The sequence below is a fragment of the Chiloscyllium plagiosum genome, chromosome 19 (assembly GCF_004010195.1).
Source record: "Chiloscyllium plagiosum isolate BGI_BamShark_2017 chromosome 19, ASM401019v2, whole genome shotgun sequence".
Classification (NCBI taxonomy): Eukaryota; Metazoa; Chordata; class Chondrichthyes; order Orectolobiformes; family Hemiscylliidae; genus Chiloscyllium; species Chiloscyllium plagiosum.
The window spans coordinates 12,350,647-12,368,375 of NC_057728.1; the positions used below are offsets into that span (position 1 = coordinate 12,350,647).

At 40.0% G+C, this 17,729-nt stretch overlaps 1 protein-coding gene across 12 annotated transcripts in view; it reads left to right on the forward strand.

Annotated features, from left to right (window-relative positions):
- LOC122559522 (ataxin-7-like protein 1) overlaps positions 1 to 17,729 on the forward strand; it is a 244,320-nt gene that overhangs the window by 141,211 nt on the left and 85,380 nt on the right. For 7 of the 12 annotated variants that reach the window (XM_043709110.1, XM_043709111.1, XM_043709116.1 and 4 more), the window contains one exon: positions 6,528 to 6,569. The exons of the other annotated variants lie outside the window; for them this stretch is intronic. In XM_043709110.1, coding sequence (XP_043565045.1) covers positions 6,528 to 6,569 — 42 coding nt within the window. The remainder of the gene's footprint in view (positions 1 to 6,527; positions 6,570 to 17,729) is intronic. 12 annotated transcript variants of the gene reach the window in all.

Genomic DNA, 17,729 nt, shown 5'->3' on the forward strand with positions numbered 1-17,729 from the left:
AAGCAGTAGTCTAAATATTCATTGTTTTTTATTTCCTATTTTTAGCCAAGAGACATGGAGATCAATTGTACTGTATCTCCTCAACTTAGCTTAGGTCGGATAACTCCGCATAAATCAATTCAATCTGATTTTCCTGGTCTGTCAGATACAATCCAACATGAAACATTGAATTTACCAACCAGGTATTTGGGGGAGTGGCAGCAAATTGAATACTGTTGGTTTTATAACAGGCCATAAAGTAAATGTTTCTGTGTTAAATTACTCCTTACTCTGATTACCAGACTGATTCCAAATTTAAGACTAGTGAACAATTATTTACATTTCAGATAAACTTTCATTTTATATGAAAAGAAGGATTTTTTAAAAAAGGAATGTTTAGGCAATAAAAAGTCAGAATCTTAGCATGTTATAATAATTGAATGTCTCTTCTGTCACACAAAGTATTAAGGTTAATTGTGTCTCTTCTTAGATTAGATTAGATTACATTACAGTGTGGAAACAGGCCCTTCGGCCCAACAAGTCCACACCGACCCGCCGAAGCGAAACCCACCCATACCCCTACATTTACCCCTTACCTAACACTACGGGCAATTTAGCATGGCCAATTCACCTGACCCTGCACATCTTTTTGGACTGTGGGAGGAAACCGGAGCACCCGGAGGAAACCCACGCAGACACTGGGAGAACGTGCAAACTCCACACAGTCAGTCGCCTGAGGCGGGAAATGAACCCGGGTCTCAGGCGCTGTGAGGCAGCAGTGCTAACCACTGTGCCACCGTGCCGCCCACTAAGGCTGCTTTGGCAAAGATCAGCCAACTAAATTCAGATTTGGGCATCAAGCCTGGCCACTTCCTGGTCTCTAGGACTCATATTCAAATTTTTACTCAGTCAAAGATGTAACAGAAAAACACCTACAAACAAGAATAGTTTGCAGTTCAAAAGGGAAGGCCATACTTAGCTACCCTTAATGAAATAGCAGAATTGATAGATTTTCAGAAAGTGTTTGATAGGGTACCATGGTCGACTTGTGACTCAGAACATGTGAAGTTGCAGAAGGCAAAATGTTACTGTTGCCCAAAATTTGAAGTGTTAGCTGAAGAATCTAAAAAATATTCAATAGATCACTAAACATGAGTGCACAGAATGGACTAGTAAAAGAAGAGTCGGGGCTTTAAGTACAGTTACTTGAACTGACAGTCATCATTGCATGCCAAAGTTCTGATGACTTTACTTGCGAGCCTTTTTTTTAAAAATCAGTCCTGCTTGTGGGAAGTTGACTGATGCAAGGTATAAAGTGACGTTCCTTAAAGAGTTGTGCTGAAACAATTGGCCATCGTTTAAATTACTGATTTGGATTTGGGGATACAATTTAAAGTTTTGTGAACAGGAGAAAGTTAAGCCATGCAGTTAATAGTAAAATTGTGTCAAGATACAGGAAGAGATTTGAAAATTTGCACATTCGTCATATTTATAGTAAATTAACTTCAATAAGTAAGTTTAACGTGGTATAAGGATGATACTCTGTGTTTTTGTTACCTACATGTATCTTAGCTTCTGGCTGACTCCCTTTCCCCTGCCGAATACTCTGCACCTTTTTCATTAATATCCTGTCTTCTTTGAAGGCTTTATTATCTTTGAAACCTCTCAATCTTTAAGACATTTCCTTTATCGCATTCTCACACAGCTATTTGTTCTTTCAGCTCACCAACATTTTTTATTACACTTCAGTGAGCAAAGATATTTGGAGATACAGATACACAAATCACTAAAAGTTGTGATTCCAGTTAACAAGGCCACACCATTATACCTAAACATGAGGGTTTATTTCTACAGGAATAGAATTGAATTGTAAAGAAGTTACGCTAAGCTCATATCAAATATTGGTCAGATTCCATCTGGAATGCATGTAATTCTGACTGCTGCATCACGAAAAAATGATATAGAACCACTGAAGAGAATGAAAAAGAACTCAAACCCAGAAATGTTTGGCTGATTCCTTTCAGAAGAAGAGGAACATCTTGGTTTTCTTCTCTTGAAAAAAGATGGTTCAGGTGATGAAACCAAATGGAAGCCCTTAAAATTGTGCAAAGTTCTGATTGAGTAAGCAAATGATTTTTCCAGTTGTGGTGAAGAGTGAAGTTATCAATTTAAGCTAGTCACCAAGAAATTCAGTTGGGTTAAGAAGCCTCTTCTGAATTCCCTGATAGTGTTGTGAATATGGAACTCACTGCCACAGCAAGTCCTTGAAGTAAATAACTAAATTTATCTGGGTAGCTAGATAGACATATGAGGGAGAAGGGAAGAGAGGCTTACCACAGATTTTGATGGGAAATAAATGGGAGGAGGCTCAAATGGAGCATGGCCACTATCATAGACTAATTCAGTCAAATGATCTGTTTCTGTGTAGTCTACTCTAAAAATTATGTGTTTAGTCAAACTATTCAAATACATTACAACATACTTCAAGTGGTGGTGGGACTTGAACCTGAACCTTTTGGCCCAAAGGTAGGGAAATTACGACTACATCATTGGATCAGTTTATTTTCTACTGTGGTAATGATTCTTTTTATTTTCTTAAGTCAACCTGTTTGGGCATGTTATGACACAACTCTGGGGAAAATGGTCATTAAACCTTGACCTCCTGACCCAGATGTGAGGGTACTAACACTGCATCAAAAGAGCCATCTGTTCTAATTGTTTTTGATCAACCTGTTTGGACATGTTATGACACACCTCTTTGGTAGGTGGGATTTGAGCCCAGACTTTCTGGTCCAGAGATAGCGCTACCATTGCAATATAAGACCGTAATCAAACCAGAGCAAAAGTATTTTTAACCAAACTGTTTGGGCATGTTATGATGCATATCTGGGACTTGAACTGTGACTATCACCGTGCTGTACAGCTTTTTGTGTTATCTAGCTAATCTTGTGCATTATGCCCAGTTAAGGCAACTTAGCATATACCTGGTGCTATCAATGTCTTTTCCAGAGTCTATTTACAATGTTTATTCTCGATGAAGAGTATAGGCTTGTAAACAATGTATTGTCAGCATGTCAGCCTTGAAGTGTTCCTTGTCTAGAAACAGGGGAGGCAGCTCGGGCATTTGTCTTCCAGTTTTGGCAATCCATAAAAGGCAAATTGTATCAGCTTGTATGCACCTCCACCGGTCTTTCTCTCTGCAGCCACCCTTTGTCTGTTTGCCTCTTGTTTCATTGATGTAAATGACATTGGCACAAGGTCCACGTCCATTACCCATGTTTAGTTGCTTTGAGAAAATGCAGGTAAACATTTTTTGCACTGCTGTGGTGTTTTTCTAATGGTAGTTTTTCCAAGACTGTATTAAAGGTGAATTTCAGAATTTTGATCAAGCAAGTCTGAAGAACAAGAAGATTGTATGTAACTTAGACTTGAAAGTTACCTTGTTTATCATGATCTTGTTATCCTAGTTTTTCTAGGTTGACGCCTTCAGGCTCAGAATAATGTCAATGAGTTCAATAGAAATGTTGCTGTTCTTCCAGTTTCTGCTGATAGCCCCTTATATGTGGCAATCTCTCTTCTAAAACTAAACTACTGTATAATGGAAAAAATGAAAAATCATATGAATCAGTTTGAGACTAGCTCTTTAAATGAATTATTTTCAACATTGTTATTCAGATGTTCATCAGTACGCTGCACTGATAGTATTATAGCACACAAGATCAAGTCCATGATAGACAGAATGAAGTTTGTTCGATGATCTAAGTTAACAAAGCAGATTTTGTGCTTAATTGGAAAATTTCGCTCTAGAATTTAACCTTGTAATGTAAAAATAGCTTACATTATATTAGATTACACCATCTGAAATGTTTTATTCAGAAATTCACTTCTTCATATACCCCTTTAGATTTTGTAGTGATCTGATTTTTCGCACCCAACCTTAATGTCATAACTTACCACCGTAGTATGCCTGAAGTTCTCAGCTCAGATACACGTGCCAGTATTTTGCATATTGCTGTTCCAATTTGCCGCACCACAGCAGCATCGATTATTTTAAAAGTTCTTCTGGATTATGTTTGAGTGCATTCAATTTTGGGTACAGTTTTGCTTAGATTCTTCACTTTGATTACACGTACCTCACTGACTTAGTGGAATATCGCACACTATTATTTTGCTGTGGGATCACATTGTTAAAGGGACACTTCAGCATAGCACTGATGGAGTGGTCCACTGTCCAAAGGGTGGTATCTCCAAGAAGAGGTTAAATCAAGGCTCTATTTTCCCTCCCAAGTGGACATAAAAGATTTAGTGGCACTGTCTGAAAAACAGCAGTTAAATATTACCTATTTATCCACTATTCACCAGAAACTGAACTAGCTATTTAAGTGGTAACTGTGGTTATAGCAGCAGATCAGAGAAGGCTTGAAATCCAACAGTAAGTAACTCAACTTTTCTTGACTCATCAAAGCCTGTCCACCATCTACAGTGCACAAGTCAAGAATGTGGTGTAATTCCCCTCACTTGCCTGAAGCTTCAACAACACTCAAGACTCTTGACACCATTTGGGACTAAACAGCCCGCTTGATTAACCCCACATCCAAGACATTCACTCCCTTCACCACCAATGCTTAGGAGCAGCGGTGTGTACTATCTACAGGATACACTGCAGTCATTCACTGAAGCTTGTGAAACAGTACCTTCCAAATCCACACTATCTTGACAGACAAGGACCCAGATACAGGAACATCACCTGCAGATTCCCCTCTGAGTTACTTCTGCTACTCATTGTCCTGACTATGAAATATATTGCTGTTCCTTCAGTGTCACTGGGTCAAAATCCTGGAACTTCGTCCATAACGACATTGTGGGTCTATCTATACCAAAAGGATTGCAGCGGTTCAAGAAGGCTGATTGCTATCATCAATCATCAAGGTTAACAAGTGCTGGCCTAGCCAGCAACACTGGTATCCTATGGATTAATAAAATAAAAACTGTCTCAAAAATAGACAGTCTGGTAATTTATTTAATTGCTGGTTGTGGGAGCTTTCTGTTTCAAATTGGCTGTCCTATTTTCCAACTGACTTGTCTTCAAAATGCTCTACCTATATTTGCTTTTGGACATCTTGAGGTAGAAAAATGCACTATAGAAATGCAAATCATTGTGGTTTTTGACAGTTCTTAATCTGGTTTTACAGATCACATTTGACATTTTTTTTATTGTATCGATCCAACTTGCATGGTTCCTGTGAAAGGGTAGACTCATGTGCTTGGTGAGTTGTTGCTGCCAGTTCATGAACTCCACTTGTGTCTGTGGGGAAGAATTTTTTTTTAAAAATGGGGTGAGCAGCAGCGGAAAGATGGTGAAGGGCTGATGCTTTAATATGTGCAACAAAGTCGTGATTCTTTCTGCGTCATTTGCGTCAATTCAGACAAAAGCTTTATGCCATTACTTGACTTGGACATATCAGGTCTCAGTCATGTCTTAATGATGCTGTTCTCATCTCTTTGTCAGAAGATCATGTGTTTAAAACTCAATGCAGAAATTTGAGCACATAATCCTGAATATTACTCGAGTGCAGTACTAAGGGAATTCTGTGTTGTTCAGGGGACCTGTATTTCAGATAAGATATTAGATATTAGGCTCTGTTTATGTTCAAACAAAAAAGTCCTACGGCACTATTTGAAGAAAGGAAGAATACTCTCCCCATGTCCTGCATAACATTTATTACTCAACCAACAAACAAAGCAGATTCTCTACAGTTATCATATTGCTGTTTGTAGGAGCTTCCTGTGTACAATTTGGCTCCGTGTTACACATTACAACGGTGACTACATATATAAAAAAGTACTTATAAATTACATTCAGATTTGCTGAGATTGTAATTTTGTGCTTCTTTTGAATTCTAGCCACCTCTTACAGGTAGGGGGTATAAACTACAGGCTAATCTGTGGACCTCCCACTGGTTTATTTATTGCATACAAAGATAGTGAGAAACTAGATTTAAGCCACTTTTTATCATGAGTTGTCAATAATTAAATAGGTGACTCCCTGTTTAAAAAATAAAGTTATGTCTACTTTGTCCAGTCTTCTTAAATCCAGCAAGAATTTTAACTGATTGTAGTGACTTTCACTAAACTGGAAATCAGTTTTCAGCTCTGCTGAGCCTTCAGCTGTTAATGAAGGCACGCATGTTGAAGTTATAACTGTTGATTACGTATTCCAATTTCCAATAATTAATCTGCATAATATACAGTTCCTGCTAGCCAGGATTCAGCAATGTGACAGGTTACATAGCACCATGACAAGGAATTTGTGTTGTTTTAAATTGGAGGTTTTGTGTGATGTCTGTAAATGGAATTTGTTTTACCTTTTGATATAAATTTATTTTACTGTATGATAAAATTTAAGTAATTTAACATGTCATTCTTTGTTTTCTTTTGTCACTTTTTCAGTCTGCATAAACGTGTGGACCAAAAAAGTATACTTAATCTTTGGTTTCTCTCACCCTCACATTTTTAATGATTTTTTTTTCTTCTCGCCCTCTTTTTAGGTCTCCCCATGCCACACACCATTCCCCGGCCAAAAGGGCAAGGTAGGTGATGTGCTCCCAGGCCTTTGCCACTGCTGCTCTTGAATCAGCTACTGGGTGGTGTGTGAGAGCAGCCTTGGGCTGACTCATTCAGTGACTTTCACTCTCTCTCACTCCCTTCATCTGGGGAACTCACCTGATTCCTGACTGCCTAGTTGCGGGAGGGGAATGTACACGACTGCTTGTGAACTTATAGGGGCTTGGGAGATATGCAAACTAATCCATTACTACAACGGATATCACTCAGCTATTAATTTCCAAAATTCGCTTGTGATGAGTGCATGCACGCACCAGTTACTTCCTTAGCCCTGAGATCCCTATTTACCTCAAACTTTTTGACGGGTGCTTCGGCAGAGAATTGGAAGCTCTTTCAAAGAAGCAGCACAGGCACTTTGAGCCAAATCGCCCCATTCTGCACTGTATCATTGCGTGATTCTGTAAATGCTGAACTCTGTCATCAAAGTCATCATGTTTCCTCCCCTTTGTTTTCACATACTGCACTTGTGTAGAAGTTCTGAGTCATGGTGGGAACTGTTGTGACTACTGATTGCACCAGCATTTCTTGCAGTTGGAACTTGCAAATTGAGTGTTGTTTGGTTATTTAACTGTAGGTGATATCAGAGCCAAGTTCAGTTTGTATTTGCAACGAAATACTGGACAGAAGTTGGGAAAAGAAAACTAGCTATTTTCCCCTCACCAGAATCCCCCAAGGGGATACCCAGGCCAGTTGAAAAAGAGAAAGACGTGTTTTTACTGAATGTATTTCACATCCTCAGGATATCCCTAAGTGCTTTATATTTAAATATGGACTTTGAACTATAGCCAGTGTTGTCATGCAGGAAAAGCTGCGACTTACTTGTTCACAGCAATCTCCCACGAACAGTAAGGGCCAGGTAATTTGCTTACAGTATTTTTTTGAGGTTAACCAGGAGAAAAACTGCTTGCCTTTCAATGAATAGTGCCGTAGGATCTTATGTCCATCTGTGATCGAGATTGAACATCTCATCTGAAAGATATTAGCACTGTGCACACGACCTCCTGGTTTTGGGAGAGATGCTGTACTTGTGGTACTGAAATGCTGCCATTGGAACTAACCATACATGGAAATTGAACCTGACAACGTTTGGACTGCGTGACTAGATAGTGTGTGACCTGTGAAGTCTTGAGAGACCGTCTGGTGATCAGATTTTTCAGGAAAACAAGCTCTGTATTGCCTATGTTGCTGGGCTTCATTTTGGTTTTAATACCTTTCAGACCACAAGTATTCAATTTGTAACATAAAATAAAAATTCCGAGACCTTGCTTTCTTTGTGTAAATTTCCCCAGGGTGTTTGTGTTCACAACAACTAAATAATTACAGAAGATCAAAGCACCTTGACACTGAATTCACTTGAAAAGAGAAACTGAAATTTTAAGTTTAAGAAATCTTATATACAATTGATGACGTCTGTGTCTAATATTGTGATGTCAATTAAACTGAAATTTTCCCTGTCTTTGACAAGTGCTCTTAAGAATTTAGACCAACAGGCAACAGTCTCTGTATTATAATTACTGGGCAAAGAGCTTTCAGTTCTGCAGTACCTATTATGAACTCAAGACATGTGTGACTTGTGTAATATGCATTGTGTTGCAGAGGAGATGAAATAGTTACAGTTAATGTTTATCTTTGCAGCTGTTGGCGCATATTGAGTTTGGTTACACTTGTGATTGCATGGACAGCAAAGTATACCATAGCATGAGTATGATTTGTGTGTGGTTTGTAGTTGTAATGAAATGTGTAAGAACCCAGCAGAGATGATTTGTCAGCTTTTTGTTTTTCATTCTTGGATCCTTTGTTTTCTGGCCTGAAAATCTATATCCTTAACTTCATCCACACTGATTTTGATTTGATTGATTTATTGTCACATGTACCCAAATACAGTGAAAAGCTTTGTTTATGTGCAGTACAGGCAAATCATAGTAAGCAAGGACATACAGATCATAAGGTGAAAAAAAAACTAGACCGAGGCATACAAGTTACATTTCACAAGGTGTGTGCTAGGCAAGATCGACATCAGCAAAATCAGCATTATTTGAAGTTAGAGAGTCCATTCAACAGTCTAATAATGGCAGAGAAGAAGCTGTTCTTGAATCTGCGAGTTCATGCATTCAAGCTTCTGTAACTTCTGCCCGGTTGGGGAGATTGTAGGAGATCATTGCTGGGGTATGATGGGTTTTTGATTATGTTAGCAGCCTTTCCGCAGCAACGGGACGTGTAAATGGAGTCCATGGATGGAAGGTTGGCTTCTGTGATTGTGTGCACAGCCCAGACCATCTTCTATAGTTTCTTATGGTCTCCACTTCCCACGTTGTAGAATCCCAGTGTGAGTTCAGTATTATACATGAGAAAAGTAGGCATCTGTGTGGAGAATGTTCAATCTTTGGCTGTTCTAGTATTGTAGGTATTGAAGATGCAAGAGAATGCCCCATACGCTTTCTGACTGCATCTAAAATTAAGTTTTAAGAAAAATGTATTGCAGAATTTTCTAAATTTGCAAGAAACAAATAGAAAAATAGTGGTCGTCCCTTACCACCACCTCCCTGTAAGATCTCGCATGTTCCCAGATGTGACTTGGGAAACTTTGTATTAAACAGCTTTGCATCATTCCAAGGCCTCCTGAAAGAATGTCAAATAATTTGTCTGTTATTAACTTGGTTTTCATGAGTCTATTTAACTTGCATCATGAGAGAAGATTTCTTCAATATGCCTGCAACAAAGTAATCAAAGCATGGAAGGCTGTTTGGTCACTAACTCACTTATATAGTAATCAAAGAACGAGTGTTGTCTGAATGTTGTGTTTTGCTAAAATTGACAAGCTAGTGTGCTCTACTTGCAACATGCAAAAGTATTTGTCATAGTGGGATTATTTCCAGTGGTACTTTGGCTTAATGACATTATAATCTTAGCAACCCCAGTGAACTATTTGAGTATGTTTGTGATTTTGTATTAATAGTGGGAAGGTTTCTTCTGATCACTTATTCTGGCTGAGTGGTAAATCCGTTTGTTTGGCATGCTTTTAAAATTTGCTGAGGAACATCTTTCTTCATGTTTTCGGTGTGTATTATGATAGGGTTTCCTTCTACACACCCAGCTGTAGAATAAGGTGATTTACTTGTCAAGTAGATTTCAAATTATTTCCTATAGTGTCAGAAGCTAGTGGCAATCTTGTTGAACATTTACTCAAACTAAAGATGAAGGTGCAGACCTGCACAATCACCTCCACAAGTAGATGGCGTAATCGGGTTTTATAGCAAAATTCCTTACCACTTCAAATCATGCTTCTTTTCAAGACCATTACTTCTCATTATTTATCTTTACTGTTCACTAGTTGTTTACTCATACCTTTGTGACGCTGTAAAATTCAGAAGCTCAGCAATTTATAAATTCCAAATTTGTTTCTATTGTGGAAAATGCAGGAGACCTCCAATAGCATTCATGGCTTGGCTCAATAATTTTTTTCTCCGTCAGAGGTTCAAGCATTCACATTTAATTCCCGATGCAGAATCAAGACTAACAGTTCTCCTAGACACTTTATATGTTGTGCTTGATTTTCAGTGATGAACCTGACATTTATCATAAGCCGAAATTTCTGTTTCATTTTAAATTAACTTCTTAGTTATCCAAGCAGTTCCAGCCCTTCCTTCCTTCCCCTTCAAGGGAATGTGTCCACAGTCTGTTCCTGAACCTCCTGCAATTACTCATTCACCATTTTACTTCCCAACCTTTCTTTCCACTTCACAATGCCATTCCTTTTCAGTTGATTGCTATTAACCGTCATCCAGTTGATTATCTTCACCATTGATTGTACCTTTCCACAAACCTCTAAACCTAATTATGATGTGACCACTTTCTGAATGGTTTTCCATGTCCACACTTCAGTCTTAATATGTTCAATCATAAAAGAAAGATTGAGAGCACTGTACATTTTCCAAAAACTCAAGAAGTCATGTTTGTGGAAGTGCGAAAAGCAGCATGAAGCTTCAGTTTTACAAGCACCAAGTCATATCCACAAATTCAACAAGCCAACAGGTAGCAACAAATTCTGTCATTATGCTTCTAATTATGCCAGTTAGACTGTGTTATGTTTAAAGGACACACCAGCATTAAACAAATGCTTCAGCATAGCAACAGAATAGCAGATTTTTATTTGCTTGGCATAAAGTTTCTATTGTTATAAATCAGTGTGTTTGCTGTGAGCGATGTGACTGAGTCTTGTTAAAAGATTAAAAGAAGGTAACTTGAGTTCAAAATTTATATTCTATAGTAGGTTTATTCTGATTTTTTTTTAACTCAGAGCGTCAGTGATTTCTGTGGCGCAGAGAAAGGAACTTAGAGACAAAACGTTGAATATTTTTTAGCCTTATTTAGTGGATTGGAAAATTTCATCTCTGGATTGTGTTGGCAACCGGACAGCAATAGCTTGTACCTTTAAAATAATAAAACACCCAGAGGCGTTTTTCAAGGAATGTAATCTGTGAAATATTGACAGTAAGCCAATACAAAGGACTTGAGGACTGGTGATTGATCACTTGATACGTTTTAAGAAAAGTTTTAACAGTTGGGAGATACATGGAAAAGTTTGATGAAGGGATTCCAGACATGGTGGTCTGCAGGTGAGGGATGTGAGGCATAATACCTGTTGCCAACACAGAGGTAGGGAACAGTGAAGCAAAAATCACTTGAGCTCCTCTGATTATTATAAGGCCAGTTGAATATGGGGAAGGGAAGGGACAGAGCCATGTAGCCAGTTTGAAAAACAGGATGACAATTTAAGTCTTATAAATTTGTTCAAAGGATGTAAATGCTGCTAGCTAGGCTGGCATTTTATTGTCTGACCCTAATTGTCAACAAAATAATCTGATAATCCTCACCTCCAGTTTCCTGCCTTATCTTCATAATCCTTTGATCCCCTTAATATTTAAAAATCTGTCAATTTCAGCCTTAAATATGCTGAGTGATACAGCCTCGACAGCTTTCTGCGTTAAAGAATTATACAGATTCACTACTCTGAGATAAGATGTTCGTTCTCGACCCTATTTTAAATGGATGATATCCTATTCTCAGATTATAACCTCTGGTCCTTGCCTCTCTCACAAGGGGAATCAGTACCTCCTGTATTCTGCCAAACCTCTTAACAATCTTGTGCTTCAACAAGTCTCCTCTAATTCTTCTAAACTTTAATGAGCCCAGGCCCAATCTACTCAACCCCTTCTCGTAAAACAGGTCTTCCATACCCAGAATCAACATAGTGAATCTTCTCTCAACTGCCTTCAGTGCCAATATCTTCCCTTAGATAAGGGGGCCATACTGCTGACAGAATTCTAAATGTGATCTGACTGGTGCTCCTCGCTAAGATTGTATTTGTAGATACATTCTATTTTGTTCAAAAAGCACACAATCTGTAGGCAGTCAGTCCGTGTGACATCTTATCAATTCCTTCTTAAGAAATAGAACCAGTCTGACTCAAGGTTGGGATACAGACAGACTCTAACCTCACACCTTTTATGCATTGTTTGAGCTGAGATGTCACTTTTTTTTTATAAAACCTAAGCTATCTCAGAAATTTGACTTGAAAGAAGTTCTGGGATTCAATATTAAAGAATCGAAACCTACAATCTCATTCTAAGTGATTAAAGACATAATGGCAATCTAGATTTGTTCAATACATCACATCAGTTGTAGGACACTTTGATCTTTTATTATAAATTCTGTGTCCTTTGATCCTGCCCAACTAGCTACTTGACGAAGAAGCACCGCTCCGAAAGTTTGTACTTCCTAATAAACCTGTTCGACTATGACCTGGTGTTGAGCGATTTTTCTTTGTCCAAACCAGTCCAACTGGCGCCTCCACATTTTGGATAAGATTGTGGTGAGCTGCCCTATTGAACACTTTTTGGAATGTAGGTAAATAGTGTTATTTGGAAGAGTTACATGATTTTCACCCAGTAACATTAAAGAAATGACAATATTGTTCCATGTTGGGATAGTGTGTCACAACCTGCAGATGGCAGCATCCCTATGTATCTACTGCCATTGTGCTTCTATGGGGTTGAGGTTGCAAATTTATAAGTTGCTACCTAAGGACCCTGGGTGAGTTGGGGAGTGGATGCATGTGGATATGGTGCTAACCAATTGGGCTGCTTTGTTGTGGATGGTGTAAAGTTTCTTGAACATTTTTGGAGTTGCATCCTTCTAAGCAAGTGGGGAGTATTCCATCACACTCCTGATTTGTACCTCATCAATGGTGTTCAGGCATTGAGGAGACAGGTAATGGATTACTCGCTGCACAGCTTCCAATCTCTGACCTGCCCTTTTTATCACTATATAGCTGGTCCAATTCACCCTGTGGCCAAAATGTCAATAATGTAGTATCTGTGGTGCAAACACCATTGAATAATCAAGGGGAGCTGGTTACATTCTCTGTTATTGGAGATTGTCATTGTCTGGCACTTGTGTGACATGAATGTTACTTGCCACATACCAGCCAAATCCTGGATATTGCCCAGGTCTTGCTGCACATAAACATGGGCTGCTTCAATATCTGAGGAGGTACCAGTGGTGCTGAGCATTGTGCAATCATCTGTGAATATTGATATTTCTAATCTTATAATGGAGATAATTTCATTGATGAAGCAGTTGAAAGTTGGTTCTGGCCTAGAACACAGCCTCGAGGAACTCTTGCAATTATATTTTTGTACTGATTGATTTTTGGAAAACAAAACCATTATCCTTTATGCTAGATATAATTTCAATCAGCAAAGAATTTTCCTCTGATTGCCATAACTACAGTTTTTTTTTTCTGGAGCTCCTTCATGCCATACTTGGTCAAATGTTGTCTTGATGTCAAGGACAGTCACTCTCACCTCATCCCTGGAGTTTCGCTGTTGTGTCTGTATTTGGCTTATGACTGTAATGAGGTCAAGAGATATGTGGCTCTGGAATATTATGGCTAAGCAAGTTTAATAGCATGCCCATCACTTTTGATGTTGTTTAAAAGTAAATTTGTAGGGTAACAATTGACAGGATTGGATTTGGGGGGTCTAGATTAGAGTGGTGCTGGAAAAGCACAGCAGTTCAGGCAGCATCCGAGGAGCAGTACAATCGACGTTTCAGGCAAAAGCCCTTCATCAGGAAGACAGGCAGAGAGCCTGAAGGGTGGAGAGATAAGTGAGAGGAGGTTGTGGATGGGGAGAAAGTAGCATAGAGTACAATAGGTGAGTGGGGGAGGGGATGAAGGTGATAGGTTAAGTCCACGTTGATGCCTGGGGTTGAAGTGTTCCGAGGCGGAAGATGAGGTGTTCTTCCTCCAGGCCTCTGGTGGTGAGGGAGCGGCGGTGAAGGAGGCCCAGGACCTCCATGTCCTCTGCAGAGTGGGAAGGGGAGTTGAAATGTTGAGCCACAGGGCGGTGTGTTTGATTGGTGCGGGTGTCCCAGAGATGTTCCCTAAAGCGCTCTGCTAGGAGGCATCCAGTCTCCCCAATGTAGAGGAGACTGCATCGGAAGCAATGGATACAATAAATGATATTAGTGGATGTGCAGGTAAAACTTTGATGGATGTGGAAGGCTCCTTTAGGGCCTTGGATGGAGGTGAGGGAGGAGGTGTGGGCGCAGGTTTTGCAGTTCCTGCGGTGGCAGGGGAAGGTGCCAGGATGGAGGGTGGGTTGTAGGGGTGCATGGACCTGACCAGGTAGTCACTGAGGGAACAGTGTTTGCGGAAGGCAGAAAGGGGTGGGGGAGGAAAATATATCCCTGGTGGTGGGGTCTGTTTGGAAGTGACAGAAATGTTGGCGGATGATTTGGTTTATGCGAAGGTTGGTAGGGTGGAAGGTGAGCACCAGGGGCTTTCTGTCCTTGTTATGGTTGGAGGGGTGGGGTCTGAGGGTGGAGGTGCGGGATGTGGACGAGATGCATTTGAGGGCACCTTTAACTACGTGGGAAGGGAAATTGCGGTATCTAAAGAAGGAGGCCATCTGGTGTGTTCTGTGGTGGAACTGGTCCTCCTAGGAGCATATACGGTGGAGGCGGAGGAATTGGGAATATGGGATGGCATTTTTGCAGGAGTGGGAAGAGGTGTAATCCAGGTAGCTGTGGGAATCGGTGGGTTTGTAAAAAATGTCAGTGTCAAGTCGGTTGTCATTAATGGTGATGAAGAGGTCCAGGAAGGGGAGGGAGGTGTCAGAGATGGTCCAGGTAAATTTAAGGTCAAGGTGGAATGTGTTGGTGAAGTTGATGAATTGCTCAACCTCCTTGCGAGGTGGCGCCAATGCAGTCATCAGTGTAGTGGAGGAAGAGGTGGGGAGTGATGCCAGTGTAATTACAGAAGATGGACTGTTCTACGTAGCCAACAAAGAGACAGGCATAGCTGGGGCCCATACGGTCTGGAGGAAGTGGGAGGATTCGAAAGAGAAATTGTAAAGGGTGAGGACCAATTCGGCCAGACGAATGAGAGTGTCGGTGGAAGGGTACTGTTGGGGACGTCGGGAGAGGAAGAAACGGAGGGCTTGGAGGCCCTGGTCATGGCGGATGGAGGTGTAGAGGGAATGGATATCTGTTTTGTGGACCATATATCAGGGCAATTTGCCAAGTTCTGGGTAGATTGAAGCATTGATGTACTGGGAAATAGTTCAAATCTAGTCATGGATGTTATGTGAATGTGGAGGACAAATAATTTCAATAGTAATTTTCTCCTCTTATGCAGCAAGTTGGAATTCTGCATTAGGCTTTACCTATAAAGAAATATCTCAGGGCAACAACTAGGGAATTGATGCCCAAGCAGGTGTAAAGGGCTGAATAATTGCATGTAGTTCACAGTTAACAGTTAAATATCTGTTTCCATACATATAATAGTATAAGATCAGGAGGAGATGCCACAAAGTTTCCATTGAACTTCCAAAATGAAGACAAAATGATGTATCCTATGTATTTCTATTTGTGCTAGACAGTTTCCCTGTCAATAAAGGAGGCAAAGCATTGGTTTTTATCATGACACATAAAACACAGTATGTTTTTCTTTTGATGAGATGATACTTAGTCCTTCCTTTAAGGTCACAGACTGACTTAAACAGAATCTCGTTTCATTTAGGATTTAATGTTTATGAGAAATTGTGTGGATTAAAAAATGCTTTTAAGCTATAGGCTGAAATAGGAAACATCCAATATTAACGAACTGACTTTTGTTAAGACTGTAGCAAGGAGTATTGTCTGGGATATGATTCAGAACTGAAATGTCAGATAAAGCACTAAATAAAACTGCTGACGATGAGTTGAAGGAAATGTTACTTCCTGACATGTAATGTTTTTCTGTCAAAGTAATGATGAAGTTAATAGCAATATAGTAGCTTCAGATGAGTAGAAGAAACACAGGGTTAAATACCAACGTCAGTCTCTAAAAGTTCTTGTCCAAGTTGTGCAATTCCACAGTTAACTTTGCAAACATGACATTGTGCTTGCACGCATGTTATTGTGCTGTCTTATTCTGATTGACAGAATGGGAAGTTGTATTTTTGCAGTAAATTCGAAGACAGTTAATTCTCGGAAATACAAGTGTGAGTGATCTTTTATATGTATGGTATTAATTAGTAATAATCAACCACTGCATCCCTTTATATCTCTTAATGCATTTCAATAAATTCCAGGATACACAAGATTATCTTGGGGCAAGTTATTGGTAGACAAAATGCAGATAATGAACACCATTGGAAAATTGGGAGCTCGGTTCCTAAGATGAGGTTGTTCTGTGGTAGGCTGACTAAATTGGACCAGGACTTGCTGAAATTTAGAAATGATCTCATTTAAGCATACAGGATACAGCAAATATTTGGAAGGTTAAGTGTTGAGATGTTGTTTGCCCTGACTGGGGATCTGGATAAGGGGTCTATTAGTTAGGATTGAAATGAGAATAAATTTCTTCGCCCCATAGACTGTTGCATTATCTTTGGAATTGTTTTCCTTGGAGGGTTGTGAATGCTTTATTGTTAAATGTATTAAAGTCTGATATAGACATTTTAATGAAAGGCCAGAAACTGAAGAGCAGCTTTATACAGAGGGGAAAAGTGAGAGGCATTTAATGTGATGGGAAACATTGGAAATATAATAGGACCTGAGAACATCAAGGGAAGGTTCTGGATTCTCGGTCCTAAAGCGGGTGGAGGAGTTTGGATATTTGAAGGCTTGATTGGAATGTGGAAAGGGAAGAAATTAGATATTGAGATGTACACATGGTAATTAGGAGATTATAGGATTGTAGGTATTGAGACAAGTACAAGCAAAGTTATAGGACCAGAGAACAGTGGGAAGGTGATTGCAGGATTTAGGTACGGCAGATGGAAATGTATAAGGTTTCAAAATCGTGTGAGAGCTGGGTTGTGGGGTTGTAAGTTTTTAGATGTGCAGAGAAGGAGGTTATAGAGTTTTGGAACAGTGGAAGGTAGGATTTTTCTTCATTTTTGGAGTGTGTATGTAGTTGGCAAGACTGTCACCCATCCCTCATCACCTTTGCAAAGGAGGTGGTGAGCCATGCCCACAGAAAGGTGGGCAGTCAGATTTTGACCTTGTGATAGTCATGGAACAATGATTCTAAGTCAGGAGTGTGTGGCTTGGAGGGGAACGTGCACTGCTAGTTTTTCCATTCATCTGTTGCCCTTGCCCTTTTCGATGAAAGAGGACATGGCTTTGGAAGATGCTGTCATAGAGATGTACAACATGGAAACAGACTCTTTGGTCCAACCCGTCCATGCCGACCAGATATCCCAACCCAATCTAGCCCCACCTGCCAGCACCCGGCCCATATCCCTCCAAACCCTTCCTATTCATATACCCATCCAGATGCCTCTTAAATGTTGCAATTGTACCAGCCTCCACCACTTCCTCTGGCAGCTCATTCCATACGCATACCACCCTCTGCGTGAAAATGTTGCCCCTTTGGTCTCTTTTCTATCTTTCCCCTCTCACCCTAAACCTATGCCCTCTAGTTCTGGACTTCCCGACCCCAGGGAAAAGACTTTGTCTATTTATCCTATCTATGCCCCTCATAATTTTGTAAACCCCTCAGCCTCTGACGCTCCAAGGAAAACAGCCCCAGCCTGTTCAGCCTCTCCCTGTAGCTCAGATCCACCAACCCTAGC